This window comes from Psammomys obesus, unplaced genomic scaffold (genome assembly GCF_907164565.1).
Source record: "Psammomys obesus unplaced genomic scaffold, mPsaObe1.curated_primary_1811, whole genome shotgun sequence".
Lineage (NCBI taxonomy): Eukaryota > Metazoa > Chordata > Mammalia > Rodentia > Muridae > Psammomys > Psammomys obesus.
This window is the reverse complement of record NW_026585504.1, coordinates 21675047-21698511: the sequence shown is the minus strand read 5'-3', so window position 1 is coordinate 21698511 and position 23465 is coordinate 21675047. Positions and strand designations below refer to the sequence as shown.

General features: G+C 40.9%; 1 protein-coding gene across 4 annotated transcripts in view; it reads left to right on the top strand.

The window, feature by feature from the left end:
* Positions 1–23465, top strand: part of Fmn1 (formin 1) — a 343149-nt gene that overhangs the window by 303499 nt on the left and 16185 nt on the right. For all 4 annotated transcript variants that reach the window (XM_055599030.1, XM_055599026.1, XM_055599041.1 and 1 more), the window contains 2 exons: positions 8824–8875; positions 13533–13682. In XM_055599030.1, coding sequence (XP_055455005.1) covers positions 8824–8875; positions 13533–13682 — 202 coding nt within the window. The remainder of the gene's footprint in view (positions 1–8823; positions 8876–13532; positions 13683–23465) is intronic.

Here is a 23465-nt window from a genome sequence, read left to right as displayed (position 1 = left end):
GTTTTATTGTGTGTATGTTGTTGTTCAAAATGAGTTCTGTGACATTAGACAGATCACTCTGTTTTGTGTGCACTCTGCCCCTGCACCCAAACATTGTCTTTTATCTATTTGTGTTTTGTTTTTAATACCATAGTACATGACGTTAATACATTAGAAAGCAATTCAAATAATGTGAAAAACAAAAGCCATTTTAACAAGAGAGGAGGGGCAGAGATCATAGCAACTTGACTTATTAATACCTTCTGATATATCAATACAGAGAATATTTCTATAACTGTAAATCATTTCTGTAACACACATTTTAACCTTAATCATAGCCCAGTTACTATTTTGCATTCTTTTGTTTCCTTATAATCATTCCATAGCATTTCTCATTGTATTCCTTGCAAGCATGCTTTGGGCTTTGTTTCTAATTTGGCTTTATTTCTAATACTAAGAATGTCAAGTCTTGGGGCATTTCTGGGGATGCCCATGTTACTAAAGGGATAACAAGGATGCTCCATCACTCAAACAAGTATCTCTGGAATGCAAGAGATGTCGGATAAGCAAATGTTACATATACCAAAGAACAGAGGTGGCAAAGTCAGTATATTAATCAGCACTTGCTGAATAAATGTACCAGGCCAGGTGCAAAGGTGAAGCACCTCGACACTATCTCTGAACTATTGTGACAACTGTCTAAAGTAGTTCTTATTATTCCATAAACAAATAAATAGCCAGTTAAACAGCCTCCACAAGGTAGAAGTTAGAAAGTTAATGAGCAATTTGAGGTTTTGGTTCCACCACTATCCATGGTGCAGAAAATACCTTTTGTGTGGGTTTAAGCGATCACTTTAAATCCTTAGCCCTGTACCTGACATATCATGGCATTCAGTGAGTTCTCTGCATATTCATTGCTGACACCAACAAACTGATTATCCTGATCAGTTCCATCAGACTAGTGCCTTAACAGCTGCTCAGGATGTCATTGGTAAAGACTGTTAGAGAGAGAGAATGGAATATGGAGCAGGAGACCATTCTATTGCTGAAAATTCAATATATATATATATATATATATATATTTAATTTCCTATCTTTAAGTTAATTCACTTTTGATCCATAGCATGAGCATTGGCACTAGGTAATTACTTAGGATTCTTGTATCTCCAAACATCTCAGATAAAAGCTTTTGCTTTACCTAGTGTATAAATGGGCAAGTTAAAATATAAAGAATCAGAGCCAGGGAGATCTATCAGTGGGTAGGACACTTACTGTGCATGCATGAAGACCTGGGTTCAAATCCCTAGGTCCCATGAAAACCCAGGCACTGCATGTCTATAATCCCAGCACTCCTATAGTAAGAAGACAAGTTTCCTATGGGCCAACTAGCCTGGCATATGAAGCAGGGAAAAACAAAAAGACCCTGGTTTCAGGAGGGAGGCGAGGACCTGCACCTGAGGCTGTCCTCTGTCCACACAGGCTGTGGCACACAGATGCACACATATATACACAGATATTTGTAAAGAGCTAAACTTTTTATAAAAAGATATGAAGAATCAAGTGATAGCCCTAATAATATAGTTATCAGAAGCACTTATGAAATACCGAGAGAATCCAAATAGAGAGGTTTTTTTTTTTTCCTCAATTTGCTTATGAGCTAATTTTCCAGCATCACGTGATACGGTGCCGTGAGTTAAAAAGACAAATGAGATATTAATTTTTGATGAGGACCACATTAAATCAGAACAAAATAGATGTGTAGCCTGTTCCCCCTGGGCCCACAAACCTAGTACACATTTCATCCATCAGCTGTTTTATAGTCATTCCTAACAAACAAAAGGAGTAGCAAACTACTGATTGATTGCCAGACACTCTCAAGTGCATGTGAGCAAAAGGTTGAAAGCAAACAGACAAAAACTCCCCACAGCCCATGCCTTCCAGAAGTGAGACACACACTAGGTGGGTGCTAACACCAACACAGGACAGTTATTTGAGTATATGCTATAAATATGTATGATTATTGGGAAGTATCTGTAAAATACATGAAAAAGCTTTTTTAATGAAAGATGTGTCACTTAATGCTAATCAGTAAAGGCATGTATTGGCCTGACAAGAAGTCATAGCACAGAGAGAGACTCAGGAGCTGCCTGGGAAGCCAACCACCTGCCTCCCATTAGTGTTAATGAGCCTCTCTCGCCAGATCATTCTAAAATTTTACCCCCGTGGTCTGTTTTAAAGCATCAAGAGTCAGGAAATTCAGAGTGAAAGCTGAAATTCTCACTTAGGACTTTCTCTCGGTGTGTATTCTTCTATGGAAAATGTGTGGTTCGGTACAGATCCAAGATGTTACTGGAGCATGTGAGAATTCTGGTGAAAAATGAAGCTCCTTGGGAAACAGTAGGGATGTTGGATAACATACTACATGATGAGTCAAAGCCCTAGATATCCCGGTTTGGATGTCTGACGACAGAGAAATGGATAAAGGAAATGGGGAAGCTAGACATAAATTTTTCATTCAAAAAAGGAAGTTGTGATGATTTCTAAAGCTTCCTTTTATCTGTATTTCTTTGCTTTATGACCCTAGGGCCTCTTCAAAGGTTTCAATTACAGTACATTTTCTTTCTTTTTGCCACAAACCTCACTTTTCTAGTGTGAAGGGACATAGGCATCAAATGACATCTAACTGGGAACTTTGAAACCATCTCATGGCCTCCCACCACTTTACACAAAAAGTACGAGTCACTCTTACTGTGCATCTCAGTAGTGGCAAATGAAATGCCTGTGGCAAACCAGAAATCACCATTCTTCTAGCTCAACCACAGCTAGGAAAACTAACTAGTAAGATAGGAAGACGAGAAGATAGCATTGTTCGTGGGTGACCATACCAAGACAGCCACGCATGTTGGTATGCTCCTTTGATCCCAGAACTTGAGAGGCAGACAAGCCTGTATGAGTTTAAGGCTAGCCTAGGCTTCATAGGACATTTGGGCCAGCCAAAGCTACATAGTAAGGGCTGATAGATAGATAGATAGATAGATAGATAGATAGATAGATAGATAGATAGATAGATAGATACTTTTAAAAGGGGAGAAGTAAGATGTAAAAGACCTCCATAACTCAGTGGTTCTGTGTAAACTAGTGTTAAAAGCCCACTCCTTCTTTGATATTGGTGTGTTGCTGCCTGTCTTGCCAGAGACATTGCTTTTTCCTGGAAAAGCACATGAAGAGGCGATTTCCTAAGAAATGAAAAATGACAGGCATGTTCCTATCAGATGGAGGCCGGAGAACCAGAGTGTGCTCCCCTTTGTTTCCTTATTAGCGTCGCCCAATGCCTCCATCTGCAGAGCCATCATAAAATCAGCTTCTTTACTATGTGTCCTGTGGGTTTATGCCAACCACACCAGGTCCATAAACCATGGTATATTAAAGCATAATAGACTGTGCAAAGAATTCTAGGAAGATCTTCCAACCTCTTATCCCTTCCCCTCACTTCACATTTTACTACTTGCCTATGAGTTTTTATAAATATGACTTTATTGTGTTTAGAATAGAGCCTTCAGTCTCTCTTCAGTCTTTGCCTACACCCATCACATGAATGCTTGAGATTAAAAGTTCAAAGACATGGGTACATTTAAATTATAAAAGCTTTTGTGAGGATATTTTCTGAATGCTTAGTCTTATTTGTAAAAACCTTTCCCTTTTTAAAGATTAAGCCTAGAAAATAATTGGTATATTTTAAAAACTCAAAGGCTAATGTCACTTGTACTTGTGAAAATAGTCCCAATGAAAGCAACACATATTGGAGTACAGAGAGTACACTCTAGCATTTGAATACTACTTTACTCCTATTGTTTTGTTGTAGACAAACAAACAAGAAATTTGAGCCAGACTTGGTGGCCCATGCCTTTAATCCTAGCATTCCAGAGGCAGAGGCACATGGATCTCTGAGTTTGTGGCCAACCTTGGATGGTCTACATAGCAAGTTTCAGGACTGTTAGAGAGAGATCCTGTCTCAAAAGAAAAAGAGAGAAAGAGAGAGAGGAAAAAAAACAAAGAAAAGAAAAAAGAAAGAGGGAAAAAGAAAATTTGAATTGCACTGTCAAGAAATAGTCCCTGGTATACTCAGGAAGATATGGTCCCTAGAGATTCTATTCTGTTCATGTGGCTAATTCTGTCTGTTTATCCATCTTTCCCATAAGTGAAAACAGCCTTGGTTGCCACTCTCAAGAAGAAAAATGAAGTGGGAAAGGCTGAAGGCCAACTGGTGATCTCAGAAGTGCACTGTGCACCAGGCCATGGACAGGGTTCTATTGGAGATCACAAAAAGACCAATTCTGCACCATGGGAGGAGGCAAAGAGGGTGATTCAAGAAGGGTGATTCTAAGCTTGATCTCTGAAGGGGAAAAAACTACTTTTGCAATGGAGAGTGGGCGGGAAAGAGAAAGGATAAAGAGGCATTCAAAATAAGAAGAAGCCACTTGCCTCACCCCTAAATAAAAACATGAGAGACAACCCAGATAATGTTGAAGTCCAATGTGACAGGTGCATTGGGCAAGAGTTGAGTGTGAAAAGAACCTAGTCATAAAGGCTTACTGTGCAAGGCAAAGGTGCTTCATCCTGTACTGTGTGTGTGTGTGTGTGTGTGTGTGTGTGTGTAATTATGTGTGTGAGGGGATGTGGTAAGAGAGAGAGGGGAGAAGGGAAAGAGGGAGGAGAAGAAAAGAGAGAACATTAAGAAAAAATGGCAGCAAAGTTTTCCTTTAACATTGCAACTCTAGAAGTTAGAGAAGAAATGTTTGTTCTAAGACATTTATACTTAAAAAGCAGACTTCTGTGTGATTATCTTTTGTGTGGTGCAAGAGACCTGATCCAGTTAATCAAGCTAAATATCACAGAGCTCAATTGTCACTAAGTGGAAAAAAATTTAGAGTAATCATAAGCACATCTTGCCTCACTCCTACCCTCTTGACTCCCAGATATTTGTAAAATAGTAACTCTCTTTTTTTTTTCTTAAAAATTAAATAAGAGCAAAATGTGATGTCAGAGCATAAACATGACGGGAAAGATCTGGACTCCGTCATTAAAAATTTTGGCATTTCCCATAAAACAAGAACATTGATCTTAAATAATCACAATCCAAATTCTCTTCTACTAAGGCTGTTGTGGATAGTATATCCTAAAAGAAAAATGGTTTTTTTTTGAAGTATTGTAATAACCATCCCCAAGTTAAGGAAGTGTGGGACAGGACAGAGAGAGCTCATTTCACTGTACCTGGCCTTGCTGAGCTTGTCAGATACTGCATCTAAACAAATGGAATGTCTGGGATAACTCTGCCTTATGTAACACCAACTGTTCTTCTCCCAACAACACCTAAGCACTTCTCCATCTTTGTCACATTTTGATAATTTTTGCAATATTTTGTAATTTTTCAACTGTTAGGTAATCTTTTGCAATATTTTGTATTTTTTCAGCAGCTATGGTTATTTGTGACCAGTGATCTTGTATGTGTGTGTGTGTGTGTGTATGTGTGTGTGTGTGTGTGTGTGTGTGTACCCACGGAGGCCAGGGTTGTATCCCCTAGGGTTGGAGTTACATGCAGTTGTGAGCCACTGGACTTGTGTGCTGGGATCTGAACTCAGATTCTTTGCAAGAGTAGGAAGTGCTCTAAACTGCTGGGCCATCTTTCCAGCTCCATCAGTGATCTCTGGTATTACCAATGCAATTGTTTCGATTCCCATAAACTCTGCCTATATAAGCCTGAAAATCTACCCTGTAAATATGTATCTCTGTCTGCCCCACCAACTGGCCATCTCCTCATTTCTGTCTCTTCAGGCTTACTTGGTTCCTCCAGATGCAATCAGGCCAGTTAAGAACACATTCTGGGTAATCAAAGAAAAGGAAGAGTCCCTCACTTCAAATCTAAACGTAGGAATGGTGCAGTCTAATGAGGGAGGCATGCCAAAGCACAAGACCAGCAGAAAGCTAGGTCTCTTTCACCACATAGTTAGCCAATCAGCGAATGCAAAGGAATCACTCCGGAGGAAATTGAAAGTGCTACTCCAGTGAACATGCAAATATTAGTGATCTAGACAGAAGCTCAAATGAGCCACATCACCCGCTCTTTGAATGCTGAAGGAGGTGATATGGCTACAGAAGAAAAGTTTCAGAGAAGATCCATCTTTATGACAAAAAAACATAGAAACTAAACTAGAGAATAATGTTATCAAAGATGCAGCATATTCGCCACCAGTTCTAGCTTAGAGTCATTGAAGAGAGGGGCTGCGTGTAACAGCACGAGCCAATGAAGATGAATAGGCTTCCTGTCGGAAAATGGCGTCCTGCAGATCTTACACAGCCACAGAGCAGAAGTCAGGCTCACTCACCAGGGACTAATGCAGCTGCTGGCATTTTGCTATTCTTCTGTTATGAACATTCTAAGACCCTTAAGGATATGAACTCTATTCTGTTTGTGCTCCATAAATGGAACAAGAAAGCTTAACTGACAGCACATCTGTTTACAATATGGTTTACTGGATAGTCTAAGTCCACTGTTGAGATTGCTCAGAAGGAAGCAGGGAAATTTTCTTCTCAAAAGCCACTGCTCACTGACAAGACATCTGGTGAGCCAGGAATCCTACTTGATACGGACAGTGAGAGTAAGGTTGGTTTTTGCCTACAGATGTAGCAGCTATTCTGCAGCCTGTGCGTAAGGAGTATATTTAACTTTTTAGTCTTGTTTAATAAATCCGTTTTGTAATGCTATAACTGCCACACATGATGATTAGAGGTGAATAGAGGTGAGGAATATTGAAAAGCACTCTAGAAAAGACTCACCATTCTAGATCTGTTAAAAAATATTTGTGATTCATGGGAGGAGCTCAGAATATCAACACTAACAGAAGTTTGAAGGAAGTTGATTCTTACCCCTTGACTTTGAAAGGTCCCAGTCTCCGGAGGCAATAACTAGAAATGTACTGGAGACAGAAAAAGAATTAGAATCAGAGTCCAAAGATGTGATTGAACTTTTACACTCTCAGGCAACAGATGACTTGCTTCTTGTGGATAAGCAAAAAAAGTGGTTTCATAATCTACTGCTAAAGATGTTTGGTCATAATTGAAATAACAGCAAAGTACTTTCCCAGGGGTTATACCACCTACAGGGAGTTTGGGCTCTTTCACATCAAAATCATTCATCAGGAAACTGCCCCACAGATATGCCAGATCTGTTTTGTTGCTTAAGAAAGCCAATATTTCTCTTTTTAAGCACTTTGTCACACACACACACACACACACACACAAATACAATTGCACATTTAGATCCACAGCAGACAGCAACGAAACTGAAATGCCACTATTCTTGTACAATATCCACTATGCTGTGGTATTAGGCAGATGAGTAGAAGAATAGTCTAGTGTGGCGGGCGGAAAGAGGCAGTGGGTGGCGGAGTGAAGTGAGAAGGCAGAGATTATGAGGAGGACTTGGTTAGAGGTGACACTGGATGTTCTTCTCTTTTAGTGGGACCAGTCAAGAGACAGTGGCAGATGAGCTGAGACCTGAGCGCAGTGAGGGAGACGGCTGCATTGAGTCTGGCAGGGTACCCCAGCAAGGAGAAAGAGCAAGAGCAAATGCATCCATGCAGTATACTCAAACCTCATCTGACCACACAGAAACGAACACGGAAAAGAAAGAAGAGCGTCCCCAAGAAGCCAGGGCCTCCTAGGATAGTATGAACACTTTAGAAAACATGTCAAGTATGGTAACAGGGAGGAAACTTGAACACACATTTCAAAATGAGTGATGAAGAAGATGAGGATAAGGTGCTAATAATGGCTGTCAGGTCGTGGAGGGAGCGTGTGTTGTGTACTAAGCCCTGTACCTGCATTATCACATGAACCTTGACAGTAATTACTGTAGCTATTTTTGGAGGACAGTTATTAAGCATCTGGTCATGAGTAACTTGTTCATATTCATACACACAGGTAGTTAGTAGCAGACCCAGGTTTTATACAATGCAAATATTGTAAATCCTTTAATACCCTTAATGGAGTATCTCAGTGGAGGTAGTTATGCTTGGCTTTTTGATCATTCATTTAAAGCATTGTAGGTCTCTCATAGATTATACTGTGGCTTACTTTTTTTTCCTGGGTATTTTAAAATTATGAATGTTATTTTCATACATAATGATATCATCTCAAATTAGAATATTTTGTAAAATGCTCAAAATAATACCTCCTTATTAAATAATCCCAGAGCACAGGCTTCAATCTTCATCTTCATCTGTAGATTCAGAAGTGACTCTCTGTGTCTTTAGTTTCCATAGTGATCTTATGTGCTTTCTTTCCAAGTATGTTTACAAAATGTTAATCTGGAAAAATCATCCATTTCCCCAGACTGACAGTGACCTAATAAATGGGAGGGAGGCTGTTCAGTGCAAGGATTTTTATGCTTGATTTTGAATGCCAGCAGGGCTGCTGCAGACACTGCTCTATTATGTTTGGGGGGAGAGAAAACACAATGGCCACAGAGGGTTCATAAAAAGGCCAGCTATAGCTCGAGCAACCACATCTATCAGAACTTTTCCAATTTCTGTTTTTCCTGGTATAATTATTATCATTCTCTTTCACTCTCAAGGGTATCCCAGACAAAACAGAATTATATGCCTACGGTTAGCTATAGCCATGTTCAAAAAGGCAGTGTCATAGAATGACTGCAATCTCCAGGCATGTGATATGAACACAGCCTTGAATTCCTATAATAAAGAAAGGTTGTGGTGGAAGCTATATGATTACACAAGGAATATTATGTAAGAAAATAATTCAATCATAATGATTTCTCCTTCACAGCCAAAAAAGAACATAAAATGGAAGAAAGTCACTTGGAGAATGCACAGAAAAGGTGAGTAGCTATGGTTTGCAATGTTCTTTCTTAGACTAGACAACCTCGATTTTTATTATCATAAAGAATATTTCCCATCACTATGCAACCATCAGTCTCTAGAACTCCATATGAACTCTGAAACTGTAAATCACTAACTCCTCATCTTATCCCTTCCTCCACAAGGCCTGGGCAGCCATTGCTGTACTTCCTACCTCCTTGTGGAGTTTTATGGCATCTGACCTTTTATGACTAATCTCACTGGCACTGTCTTTGAACAGCCAGCCCATTGGTCCTGTCTGTTGAGACATCTCTGGAAAGTGAGCTAGACGTGACCCCTCACCCCGCCATCGTATATGCCATGATCCTGTTCCAGCCACTTGCCTCTCCTTCCAGCTGCTGCTTCTGAACCAGCTCATGGAAGTTAGGAAGAGAACTGACCTTGTTTCAGCATCAAAACTAGGTTATACCAGTTCTGCAAGTAGTTTAGGAGAGTTACTTCAGTTTCTTTGCTCAAATACTAGAGGGTTTTATAGACAAGTGACACAGGGAGAGAACAGTTGCCTTCTGCATACAGGCACTTCTCCAGAAGTCAAAAGAGACCTTATAGTCCTTCCTTTGAGCCTAACCTCCCTTCCTGACTCTGCTTCTCTCAGTAGATACCAGAGTGTAGCCATCACCTCACCTGGCAGAGCCCAAAATCCATCTGTTCTGCTCCCTGGGCCGGGGGGTGGGAGGGGAAGGTTCTCTTCATTTATTCCCCACGCTAATCCCTTGGTTGTGTCTTCCTTCTAGAAGGGAGTATAATGAGGCATTCTCATTCAGGAAAGAAGACTGAGATACATTTGAGGTTAAATATTCCAAAAGTTTCAGATAATGAAATGAGGGCATAGGGGTAGGAAATGGCATCTAAGGAAAAAAATAAGCTTAACAAAAGAGATGGGAAGAATTCCGTAGTTATAAATGTAAGTAAGAACACATGAGCTAGGAACGAGCCCCTTTCCTTCAGTCTAGCCACAATTCTGGAGACGTCTAAAGACCCACAGACAGGTGCCAACATTTAGTCCTATTTCCTGCTGTAATCTGCCAACAAAATTAAGATGCCGATGAAAGCAAGATGAAGGCCAGTCTTGTAGTTTTCTAAGTGTAGACATATTCTTGAATCATGAGCATCCTCCTATCACGATAATTGCTGAAAACTAAGACAATTACACGGTTGTGCTCTTAGACTCTGGCTCCCCTCTGTTGGACTTACCCTATATAACTCTCTCTTTCCCTGGTGTGTAAAATCAGTGTCAGAGACATTCAGCCCTCAGAGAAGAGACTATCAACAGGGGCAGGCTGGTATCAGGCCAAGCAGCAGCTCAGCTTCCGGGGTGTGCATGTCAAGTTTCTAATCCCTTTTCAAGACTTCTGCTGAAGGGCAAGGGGCCCGCCTTTAGCGAGGCCCAGACTGCTGCTGTGCATTAGGCATGCTAAAGAGAGTCATAACTTTTAGTTGTCAGCATTTTCTGTGGCTTTGTGGTGAAGGTAGTCTAGCTTTCATGTCATACTTGAAATATGTTAGATCTCATCTTTAATGTAGAAACCGCGGTTGTTTGCTTGCACTCTTTAAGGAGTTTGTGGTCAGTGTTGCAATATTCGTGTGAGACTTAGTAAATTCTTATGTTTTATTCTCAAGAGAAACAATTTACTCTGAGGCTAAGGGATATTTGCTTTTCCTAAGCAGTTTCCGAAGGCACGCATGAGAAAACAGTGAAGGGGATGTGTCCTGCTCTGGCATCTCCACACTAAGTATACAGCAGTTTGCTTAGCTCCGAGCTAAAAATAAAATGTTTGGCCAAATTAAAAGGATGCAGATCAGATGAAGAAATGTGATGGAGCAGAGTCAGGGACTAGTTTAAAGTGAGATGGAATAAGCTGATATGAAACAACAAAACATACCATTAGGAATTAATCTTTTTAAAAGTTGAATGCTATTTGGGAGTTATGTGTTGAGAACTGAACCTTTGAAAAAGCACGGCACCCCTTGTCTGCACATTGTGGGAGAAAATTACCTCTGACAGTGAAATATAAGTGATTTTTTTTTTTGTCCAAATTTCAAGTTTTGGTGCAGTGTTCCGTGAACCCCAAACTGAATTTTTGTGACGAACATTTTGGCTAGGGAGGGCAGTAGTCTGGACACTATCAGACAATGGTGGGTTCATAGTGTAGCACCGAGGGAGGTTTTTCTTAAATAGAAGGGAAACCCTGGGGTCAAATGGGTGCCTCTTCAGAGTGGCTGTGCCTGTCAGCATCATCAAAGCATACCCCTGGACTCTACCCGGTTCTTCTGAACAGAGCTGCTCGCTGCCTGGGTCCCGAAGACACTTAGGGAAAATGTGCTGAAATCCAGGGTGTCTTTTAATTTTCAACCCCTCCAACAGAGGTAAGCAGGGCCTCCAGTCCCGCCCCCCCCCCAACCCACACACAGCAGGGCCAGAGGCTATGAGGACAGAATTTGGGAAAGAGAAAGCCCCAGGCTACTGCCATATTTGTGATAAACGTCAACAGCACTGTCACCTCTGACTCCGCACCAATTTGCCTAGTGTGTCCAAATATGGACTACGGATAATGCAGAGGTGTTGGGGTGATGGAGGGATCATGGAAATTAGTCATATATGCTCATTACCACATCCTACTATGAATGGGAAGATAATGAATCCTCTAAGTACAAAGTAAAATAATTTCTCTCCTGTGTCCATGGACACATAAATAAACGTGTGTCTGTATAGAAAGGGAGTGTAAGAAAAGAAGAAGAAAAATGGTGGTTTGCTCTCCTGGGTGACCCATTCTCCTGTGTGACACCTGAGGCTAAAGGAGAAACGGGAGGAAGTGACTATTCTGTTTGGTAGTCACCTGGGTCGGTGCCCACGAACAACCAAAGGAGAGAAGAGGGTACACATCTCACAAGGAGTGGGAAACCTGAACGGAGACCCAGCTCCAACAGTGGATGAGGCCATTGAGTCTTCCCAGGCCTCCGTTGTCTCATCAGTAGAATGAGAATATTGGAAGTGTTAACCTGCCCAGCCTCTCTAGTTCCAAACGCAGTAAGAAATCGACACTCTGACTCTATTGGTTGCGTAATTATCTGCATGCCCTCATATTACATTCAACGTAAATTCCATGTTGAGTGAAGTAAGAGTATATGATGGAAAACACTCGTTTGATTTGATCAGTATTTTGACAGCTGTAGACATAGGTGTTATACCTGCAGAGAGAGAGTGGACTTTGCTACCTTCCTCGATTGCTGGGTTTTTCTTCAAAATATGTGCAAAATATTTGGAATTGTCAGCATGTCCTTCAGAGATTACTGCCATCATTGCCTTTCCCCACTTACACACTTCTAGTCTTTTAATAACTAGGGGCCAAATTCCCTGGCCAGTAGTTTTAATTTGCATTAAAAACAGATTTGTTATTTACAGAAGCACACAGAATTTATGGGACCCGAGAGCAGCAGCTCCAGCTTGGATCTCACCTAATCGTAGCCATGGAATCAATTAACAGTTCATCTGCGAAATGTGATAAAATCTTATGAGATACATATTGCCCAATAACTGAGAAAGAGATGAAAGTACGTTTCATAATAGTCACAGGACTTCGTGGTTTTACAGTCGCCACTGAATAGAGTCCCATTAGAAACTTAGTATTCAGGATGGCCACCAAAAAAAAAAAAAAAAGAAAACACCATGCCTGAGCAGATGATAGAGCATTGAGTAATAAACCTGGCTGGCCATTCCTGCTTTGATTAGTTTCCAACACCCTTGAAAGAGGGCTGTTTAAGAGTTCTTGCTTTTTGGCAAATGAGCCTGTGAAGCTTGGGGTGGGTGACAGTGGGGCGGGGGAGACTGACTTCAGAGCTATAAATCGCTGCCAAGCTACTGCCTCCATGAAGGGCTGCTTGGGAGGCCCAGGCGGGCTAGTGTGCAGCGTGCCTTCATGGCGCAGGTCATGGCATTATCTGAGAGTCTGCCTTAGAAACACCTGAGCTCTTTTCTAGCCTGATTGGAGATTGTTTTCCATCCAAACCTTGCTAGGCTCACAGTGATGTCACTTTTTGTATGCTGGTGGTTTATATTCTTGAATCATGGTCACATTTAGAAACGTAGCTCTTATAAAGGCCACACAGTCTAGATTTCTTATTTCACCCTTGAGACAATGAGAATGAGATGCCAAGTGGTGGAGGCAAGAGCCAGAGCATGCCAGACAGGACAGAAAGCATCCTTATTTCCCAAGTTTTCAATTGGCCATCTAACTGACTGCTACTATTTGGATAGTCAATATGTCATAGTCTGACATGTAATCATTAAATACAGAGTAAAGATCAGAAAATTTTACTTGAACTTCAGATGCAGAACAAACTTAGGCTTAAGTTATGTAAGCCCTGGAATTGTGCTGTTCTTCTGTTCACATAGATAAGATGGACCCAGTAGCTTTCCCAATCACGATGAATCTATTGGCAAATCAGTTTAGGCTTCCCAAGGTTTGGGGACACCCCCCCCCCCCAATAACTGTGAGCTGTGACTCCTATGTTAGGGAACAGGCATCTGGGAAGCTGCCCAGTGTCCCTTCTCATCACCCTAACGGGTTTTGGTGTCAACAGTTACTTATCCCCTCCATCCTCCCCACCCCCTTGCAGTTTCGAAACAACAGTGGGATATTTTGGAATGAAGCCAAAGACTGGAGAGAAGGAGATCACCCCCAGCTATGTGTTTATGGTGTGGTTTGAGTTCTGCAGCGACTTCAAGACCATTTGGAAGCGGGAGAGTAAGAACATATCTAAAGAGAGGTAAGGTTGTTGGAGGAAGAGTGGTCCATCTTTGCAAGCATGCTACAAAGTGTGCCTCTTTCACACGTGTCGGTATTTTCTTTTGCATCAAGCCACCATCTAGGAAGTATTCTTGCCTCAGAGTTTCCAGAGAAATTCGGAGAAAACTTGCTGCCCATGGGCAAGACACACTCACATGATCTGATAAGCTCCCTTCTCTTAACCCCTTCCAATTACTAGCTAGTAAATGAAAGGCGAGTTGTGCTAATTTGCAACAGATTGCTTCTCTTGTGTATTTTCACGATTGGCCCAAGCTAAATGAGGCGGCCTTTCTGTGGCAGACGGTACAGACAAATAAAAGTGAATGCTTTCCCCATTAATATACTGCATTTGCATCAAAGGGAAATCTCCCCAGCTCGGGCCACACTTCACACAGCGTTGAAGCCCCACACTGGATTTACAGCGTCACTCCTGACTCCCTGTATCCTGCTGAGGACATCAAACTGTGCCGCTCAGCCGCCCAGCAGCCTCTTGATTTTATTAGTTGGGGGTAAAAGAAAAAAAAAAAAAAAGAGTCAGCTCTGAACATAGGCACCGTGTGTGTGTGTGTGTGTGTGTGTGTGTGTGTGTGTGTGTGTGTGTATGAGAGAGAGACTTTAGCCCTGTTTATCAGAAAGAAAACATTTCTGTTTGACTGTGGTATTAAGGATGCCTTGGTTCCGAAAAAGGTGTCAAGGACTGCAACTTCAAACTGGTCTTCTCTCTAACTCCTGAGGAACAGGTAAGAGACTGTTGTTATTCCAGATGATAGAGAAAGAAACGGAAGGTCCTACAAAGTCAAAGTGAGAAAGACTGTTGAGTTATAGCTTCTATACCGCAGTAAACATTGAGACAGGAAACTCCACAGTTAGTATATTTGTTCTCTAATTTACAAACACTGCACATTCAAGAATATTTATATATGAAGACAGTGCGCACTAACGTATGTTATGCCTTACACTGCTCTTTTTAAGATGAAAATTTAGAGATGTTTTTGGCTCAGTAGTATTAAATCTCTAAATATTTTCTGGAGGATTAAAAAAAAAAAAAGAATCTCCACTCCTATTTTTTTTTTCCTAAAGGAAGTCAAATTTTCTATTTTTGTCTAGGGCCAGGTATGAATAACCCCACTATAGTTCCAGCACTATAGTGGGAGACTAGAGAAGAAATGGACAGCCTAGGACACAAAGTGAGCTCTAGGCAAGCCTGAGGTGCAGCATGAGACCTCATAACAAGAAGGATGGACATCTTCCCAGAGTTACCTCCTCAGGAACAAGAGAATTAAAACCGAGCGCATTCTAGCAAGATGCGGAGGCCCATATCTGTAATCCAAGTCCACAGGAGGCCAAGGCAACAGGGTTGTGAGTTTTGAGGGCAGCCTGTGTTAGTACTGTGAGTACTGTTAGTACTGTGAGTCCATCTGAAAAAGAAAGAAACACATTTTAAATGTTTGAAAGCGGAGAACTCGCGATGCAGATGGAGTGAAGCAGAGACAGACCTCTAGGACAGCGAGGTAACCATGGCTGTCTTTCATGGTGAGCAGAGAGGACTCTGGGTGGTTACAACACTAAGACACAGCCGTTTCAAGTGTTGCCCTGTATAGTGAAGCTACTCCAACTGGATCCTCGTGCCCTGTATGCATAGAGTATGCAAAGAAGGCTTACAACGAGTATGAACATTTAGGAGACATTGTTGAGAAAGTAGCTTGTTGGGAAGAAGAAGAAAAAAAAAATCCTGAAAAACGTACCCCAAACCTGCACTCTCACCCTGGGTAATGTAGTTTAAATTAACTTCCATAGAATAAAAGTCTTTTTGAGACTAGAAGAGCGAAGTTCCTTTTCTTGACCTAATGGTTCTGGTTCATTGCCAGGCCACTCCATCTCTACACCCTCACCAGGCTGCTGGGCACCCTGCGGGGAGTTCTGAACATACAGCCTTTGCTTGGGAATTTTCTACTCAGATTTTGAGGGTAGTTCTTAATGACTTTGTCTCTAAAGCCCTAAAAATGGTCCGAAACCAACCAACCAACCAACCAACCAACAAACAAACAACAACAAAAAAAACCCAGAGAGGGTAATTAATTGCTTTTTCGTTTCAAAAAATCCGTAAAAATCTTGAACTATGTTCCGAACTAAAGTGTACCCTGCCCCCACACTCACAGAAGTTAGACCACACCATCTACGGGTCTGCCGTGGCGGTGCCCAGTCATCTTTCAGAGTGACTTTTCCTCTGATTTCCAGCATGGGCACTCACAGCATTGCTTCCTGGGTACAGAAGGGAAATTGCTTGTTTCACACTCTCTAAACCAGCACCTCCCCGGGGTCATGACTTCCCAAGAGTCTTCATTGATCACTTAGCAGTTTCCAGGGTCTCTTCATTGCAGCCATGCTCTGAAAAGATGGATTACCAGGAAAATGTCAGTCTAAAACATCTCTGGACTTTAAGGATGGTTTCAGAAAGAGTTTTGGAAGCAACATGCTTAGAAAACCATTGAAGACATCTTAGCATGTCCAATTTAATTTAATCAATTAAATTGATTATCAGGATCTTCGTGCAGGTTTTTTTTTTATTTTTTCTTCTTTATGATAAGGAGTTTAGCTTTTAGGCTCTTAGATAGCATATTCATTACTGTAATATAAGCAAATTAACTTAAGTTGACTTTTTATAATGAAATTAGAAATAATATGTTTGCTTTGTCTTGACACTTATTTAATGATATTTTTTTATTACAGTTTTTCCAGAAACACATTAAATGTCTGTAACACTATATAACCATGTGGCAATATAACATCATTCACAAGAGTTCTTCAAAGGCATTCTAAAAAACAAAAACCATAGCCAAATGAAAGTTTGATATCATAAAACTATTTGGGGGGTGGGGAAGGGTGGGAGGGAATTGTGGTTTGGGATCTCATCACAAGAAATTGAGATCACTTGATTTTTAAATGTGTCTGAAAGCCAACTGAAACTCAAGAAGTTATGGGAAAAGATTAATCAGTAATAGTATTTACAAAGAGAAAGACCCAAAGGTAAATGTTGTTTGTTTAAACCCTACTTCCAAATGAAATGAAAGCATTAGACGACTTTAAGGCACTTGAGGTTAATTTTAGGTAACAGAATATTTACTTATTTTCCTGCTTAGTGCAGTTTTCATGAATATGCATTAGACTAGGATAACACTGAGGCCTATGTGCTTCCATAGCAAACCAGCAACTCTCCCTCGTAAAGCTAGATCACTCTCTAAATGTTGTGTTAAAATGTTCAGTGTTGTTATGCCATTAAACCAGTAAGCCCTGTGGCTAAGAGAGAGCAGTTCCCAGGGACATGGTTTATCCTCATATTAGCTGTGTCATTAGAAACACAATTTACTACATGGTAGTGTATTAATGGATTTAAATTTTCTTTGATCCTTAAGCCAGTATTAGTCAAAAGAGCACATATCCGAAAGGTCCCTTCTCTGTGGTTTTGTGGTCCCCAGTGGTGACACTCATTTCCCCAGTGAAGCCTACTGGTTCCTTCTCCTATCCCTTCAGAGCACAGACAAGTGTGCAGTAGTGTGAAAGGACCTCTACACGAAGGTTGGATCTCAAAGTCTCCTTCCCCTTGGCTCTGTCAACAATAGGTTGCTGTGCAGCATTAGGCTGGATGCTCACTGCATAGGGAACCAATAAAGTGTGAGTATTGGGATGAGGGAGGAGCTAAGGGGTAACTGTGATCTCATCTAGCTTGAAATAATTATGATTCCGGAAAATGACTTTTCTGGTATTCTAAGACCAGTGCAATTTTGAGATGACAGTCCTCACTGTTGGTTGAGGTTACTAAGGATGATATTGGAAATTGTTCCAAACCAAGATCTGATACATGATCTGGAACAAGATTTTGGGTAATTGCCCTCTAGCCTTTGCCAAATGTCTACAAAATCACTTCCAGTTTTGTTGCTGTTGACAAAATTCTAATGTTCATCTTGAAGGCCTCATTTTTTTCTTTTAAATCAAGAATGTAGACACAGAAGTTTTCTGCGATAATGCCCCTGCCTCCTCATGTTTGATGGAATGTTATAGTTCACCAGGACTGTATTTCATACTCAGTGTCAGTTGCATTGGTTTTACCTTCTCATACACTTTTGCATCTAAAACTCTTAACATTCAAACAATTCATGGCTTTTTGGTAATGCTCTTTTCCACCTATAAATCCAAATATATCCAATATCACATGCATAACAACTGCAAGAAAGGCAACCTAGAATTTTTACTACTGCCTCTATAACCTGTTCTCCACTCATTTTCTGCATTTCTTTTGATTGTTTAATTTTGTTTAATTTTCTGGTGGATCCTTGCTTCTAAAACATTTCACCAGTTAGGGTATCTTCAGGCCTGCCCCACTTATGCTCACACATGCACACAAACCACACAGTGAATTATGACTTGGCAGAAGGTGAAGATGACCCAGGGGAGCCAGGACCCCAGGAATAAAGTCCCTACAAATGCTTCACCCTGAGCCAAGGCAAGCTTTAAAAATGCCATTACAAAACAAAAACAAACAAACAACAACAATAACAACAACAACAAAAAAAAAACCAGTGAGGAGTGAACAAGAAGTTTTCTAATTTCATTGGCAATGCAACTAAGAAATTTCATTACATGCATAGCTATAGTTTATACCATGGGAGAATAGAGAGTTACCCTGTTTTCTTAGTTCTGGCTGACAAGCAACAAGGTTTTGTTTTGATTGTATCCCTTGAAGCTATTATGGTTCGTTATGCAACTGCCACAGCCTTGACAACAGATAGATCCAGGCTGGTTTAGGTGACCCCGAAGGCTGGTCCCAGAGCTCCCTGTTGGTCGTGTTGCTGTAAGACTTAACAAGATCACTCCTCCACCTTCTTAAGACCCAGAGACTGTAGTGCAACACAGTGCAACATATTTTTACATGACAACGTTTTCCCTGGCAAAAGCTCAGTTAACCAAAATTGTTATTTATTTAATTCTGCTTTTTTACTGACATAGTCATAATCATTCAAGCTAATTGTAAGAAGTCAACTTCTTTTTCTCTGGTCTTCTATTATGTGGGGCTGTATATGCCTGGCCACTGAAGTGCTTGAGTATTTGAAGGAATTCCTTAAAATACAAATAATCAACCACTAGTTACTTGGCAAAGCTTTGACTTTCCCCCAGTAAGTACCCTTGTGGACCTACTCTAAACATAGGCTCATAAATAGACAAAGAAAAGAAGATCTTCCTGTCCCATCTGTAATAAATTCAAATCTACTTGTGCACAGTTACAAATATGTCACACAGGTTAGAACGGCTGAGGCTCACATCTGAAAGGTGGGGGTTATAAGTGTGCATGCACTTGTATGTGCATGTGTGAGTGTGCATGTGTGCTCAGTGTCCATGGAGCCAGAAGAGAGCAGTGGATCCCTTGGAGCTGGAGATAAGGTCAGAGGTGAGATATGAACTCACGACCTCTAGAAGAGCAGTGTGCTCTTAACTGCTGAGCCATCTCTCCAGCTCCTATCACTGTTGTTTGTTTTTGTTTTTGTTTGTTTGTTTGTTTGTTTGTTTAAGAGCATCTGCTAGCCTTTTTTCACCTGGACACTGCCAATCCATTTCTTCTCCTTTCCTTTCTAACTTGAGGGTGTCTTACTCATTTCTTTACCAATATTACTTTTTAAACCTCAGTAAGAATAAACTTTTCATTCTCATAACAAAGACCAAAATAACTGTTACTTAAAGAAGAAAAATAATTTTCCACTTGCCTAGCAACCTGAATGTAAGGAGTTTCACTATTGAGGACCTGGTTTTCTTCCTTTTGTAACTGTCATCCTTAAGGGGCGGTCCTTATCCACAAAAGCAAAGGTGGCTCATGCCGTGTCTGCCTTTGCTGCTACCAAGTTCCTGTAAGTAGGTAGGGGAGGATGTGCCTTCTCTTTTTAGTAGCATGAGCTAGAAGATCCATAGATCTGTTTTACTCTTAGCCCATTGGGTTGAACTGAGTCACATAGGCAAATACAAAAGAGACCAAGAAGTGCAGGCTCGGCTGGGAGCCATGCGCCTAGGTAAAGTCCCATGAGTTCTGTTTCTAAAAGTGCCAGGGAAATTGTATGATAAGACCATTGGCAGACTTGGCCACATTTCCCTCTTGTGGAATCAATGGTTAACTCTATCATCCCTGCTTTTTGACGATAGCACTTCCTCTATCACCAAAAAAAAAAAAAATAAAAAAATAAAAAAATAAAAAAATAATAATAATAATAACATAAACCTCTCTGTTCTCACACTATGATGGGTCTCTTTTTCTCTCCCTTCCTTAAGCCTGAAGCCTTCCCAAGTTTCAGGACTCTGTGCTCCTCCTCTTTGTGCTGGGCCTGGCTATTCACATTATCACCCATCACTTCTGCCTTGGCCTACCTAGAATGGACATATTTTCTAAGGTTTAGGCCTGAATCTCCTAATGCATAATCAAGAGGAGGTCCAGCCTTTCTCTGCAAATCAGTATGTCCCAATCAGAAATCACGCCTTCTCAACGAGCTTGCCCAATTTTCAGTCACAACAATATTCTTGTCTTGGTACCCCAAAACAAGCTGGGAAGCCAGTTCACTGTCAGTACTCCAAGACGGTTTCCCCATCTCTTTCTGATCCTTTCCACTTTTGCCTCCTGTGTGGTTACTGGTCTTCCCTTCATAGCTTCAGAAGCTCTGGCCCACATCAGAAACTTGTTCTCCTGCCACAGGATTTCTCTCTTCTCCTTGATATCTCTCAGCATTGCAGTCAGTTAACTTTCAATATAAATCTGTTTCCGACTGCTGATGAAATACAGGGGGAACCTAGCCATGGCTGGTCCACTGACTTTGTGGGTCCTTGAAACCCTTCAAAGGAATGTTTGTTTCTATTTTCAAATAAGCACAGGGGAGTAAATGAATTGCCAGCATCACAGTTTCTCTAAAAACCAGAAGAATGAGGAATAAAAGCCTAGAACCTGCTCTCTACCCATTTTACAGGCCCTTTGCTTGATAGCCTCCTCACTTTGCACCTACTGTAGTGACCTCTACTGTTTCTCACACCTGTGGTTTTTCATCTTGTTGCTATGCCTGTTCTCAGCTATTTCATACTGACCAAATCTTAGTCATCCTTCAAAACCAGCTCTTCTAGAACTCTTCTGTAATTTCCTTAACTAAGTAGAATTGTAAGTAACTAATTTTACTATCTAATTACAAAAAGGATTGTAACTAATTTTTGTAAGTAATTTTCTGTATGTGGTTGGGAAGTAATTTTGTAAGTAATTCTTTTTCCCTCTGGTCTGTAACTGCATGTTTTTCTTAACATCTGTATTAGTCAGGGTTCTCTAGAAAACCAGAACTGAAAAAATATATAAATACATACATACATATCAAATTTATTAGAGTGGCTTACTAATTATGGAACAACTATTTCAACAATGTCTGCCTACTGATGGAAAGTCCAAATATCCAGTAGTTGTTTAGTCCATGAGGCTGGGTATTTCATCTGGCCTTCAAAATATGCTGGAATCTGGAAGACGTAGGCTCTAATGGCAGTGAAGGGCTGAACTTTCTGGACAATGAGGGCAAGCAGGCAAGGAACAAGAGCTTTTTTTCTTCCATGTCTTTTATATAGGCTGCCACCAGATGGTATGGCCCAGTTCTTCCTACCTAAAAGATCTAGACATAGGGTGGGTCTTCCCAACTCAGAAGATTCACTCAAAAAAGAAAAAAATCCCCCACAGGTGTGTACATAGCTTGGGTTTTAGTTCATTCCAGTCAAGCTGACAACCAAGAATAGCCGTCACACATTCCTTCAGCATTTAACCTGCATTGCCTTAATATTTTAGCCGTTTATCTTCTCCCCCTGACCTCAAAGATGTAATCCTGTTTGTTGTGCCTTTGGTGGCAAATTTTCTGGCAAAGACCCCAATATATATATATTTATCTGCATGAAAAGAGCCTCATAAGTACAGTCAAATATTATTAAATGGGTAGTGAAGATTCCCTGTGATTGTGGAGGGAAAAAAAATGACCTCAGGAAAATGTGGAAAGGGAGAGCTTTGGTAACATCATTAATCTATCAAAAAGACTGCCTTCAGGAGACTTGAAGGGGAAACCGAAGCCAGGGTGGGTGGGTGGGTGGGTGGGTAGGTGGGGAACGTTGGAGTTCAATAGCACTCTAGGTCAGTAGCTTCAATTAGGAAGATCCTTGGAATCACCAAGGATCATTGTGGAAATGTGAGCCCATTTACTGAGTCAGGATCCAGTGGGATGGGTGCCTGGAGTCTGTGGTCTTGGGAATAGCCTCCAGAATATCTTCTGTGCTTGTCTAAAGTTTGATAAATGCCTTTCCTCTGTTTGCCTTAAATATGAGACCCTAACATTTGGGTGCACCTCTCCAGTGATTGTTATTTTTGCCAAGTTTGGAAATGACTAGACTTGGGTCATCTTGAAGGTCTCTTCAAACTCTGATTTCCTGAAATTTGCAGCAAAAAACTGCATGTTGACAGAACAGATGAAGTCTGTTACTTAAAGAAGCGAGTGAGGGCTGTGGTGTCGGAGCCCCGGCTGACTGTGTGGAATGCGCTCATAGTCTTGTGCCCCGGAGGGGCTTCTGTGTCCAAAAGCAGCCCAGAGCAACCGGGTTGTCTTATGTTGGCCTGCGTGTTCCCTCCCTGTCCTCCCCAGCGAACCGGTGGCATTACGGAATCAGTATGGAGATGACCTGAAAAGCTGAGAGTGGACCAACAGTATGACCCAGCTGTCCCACTCCTGGATACGCATACCTGAAGGATTCTGTGTCGACACACCACAGGGAAACTTGAATGCTCATGTTTATTGTTGCACTATTCACTGTAGCTAAAAAGTGGAACCAGCTTACACGTCCGTCTAAGAAAAATAAAATGTGCATGTGCCGAATTAAAAAAAAAAAAAGGGAGTGAGGACACGTGAAGTGGTCATGTTGCAAAGGTGTGTGGTCTGGGGAGACTCAACCCTTGCTTTAGAACAAGTATGTAGTATGACCCTGGGATCAGCCTGATTAAATACTATCTTTTCTTTTTCTTAATCCACCCCACTTCCTCATGTTTTCATATTCTTGTATAGGTTTGCTGTTCATAAACACATACTTTTAAAAATATCTTTTATGACAGTGACTTAAACACATGCTTTCAAAATACCCATTATGTGTGTTATATAAGATATGAATGATATATAAGATATGAAACTGTGCTTGAAGAATTCGATGCAGTGATGTCAGACTGTTCCTTTCGTGAAATTTTCTCCAATACCTGTGGAGCTGGCTTTTCTGCAAAACTCTGGGGATTTCACTGTGCCATCAATTGGAGCAACTAATGGTATTTTTTTTTCATTAATTTGGTACTAAGCATTCTATTTCTTAAACTAGTTGTATCCCCAAGAACTCAAGTGCAAAGTCGATTTTTATTGTCTGTAGCACCTCCTATTTCCTTATATACAGCAGGTTCTCAATCAATGCTATTACTGTGTTTTATTTAGCCATGTCCAACTGATTATAAGAGTTCTGTATGTGGTTGGTAAATTAGACATCTTAGTTGTTGTGACCCATGTAGGTCATTTTTGCACAATGATATATACGATCTTAGTAAGTATGTCACAGAGAACAGACATGACCAGAGCAAGAAAATACCAACTGCTGTGGTAAAATAATTCCCAACTCTGTTCTTGACTGCATTGCCTTCAATTTGTTTAAAACCAAATAGAAAAAAAAAAAAAAGAAGAAGAAG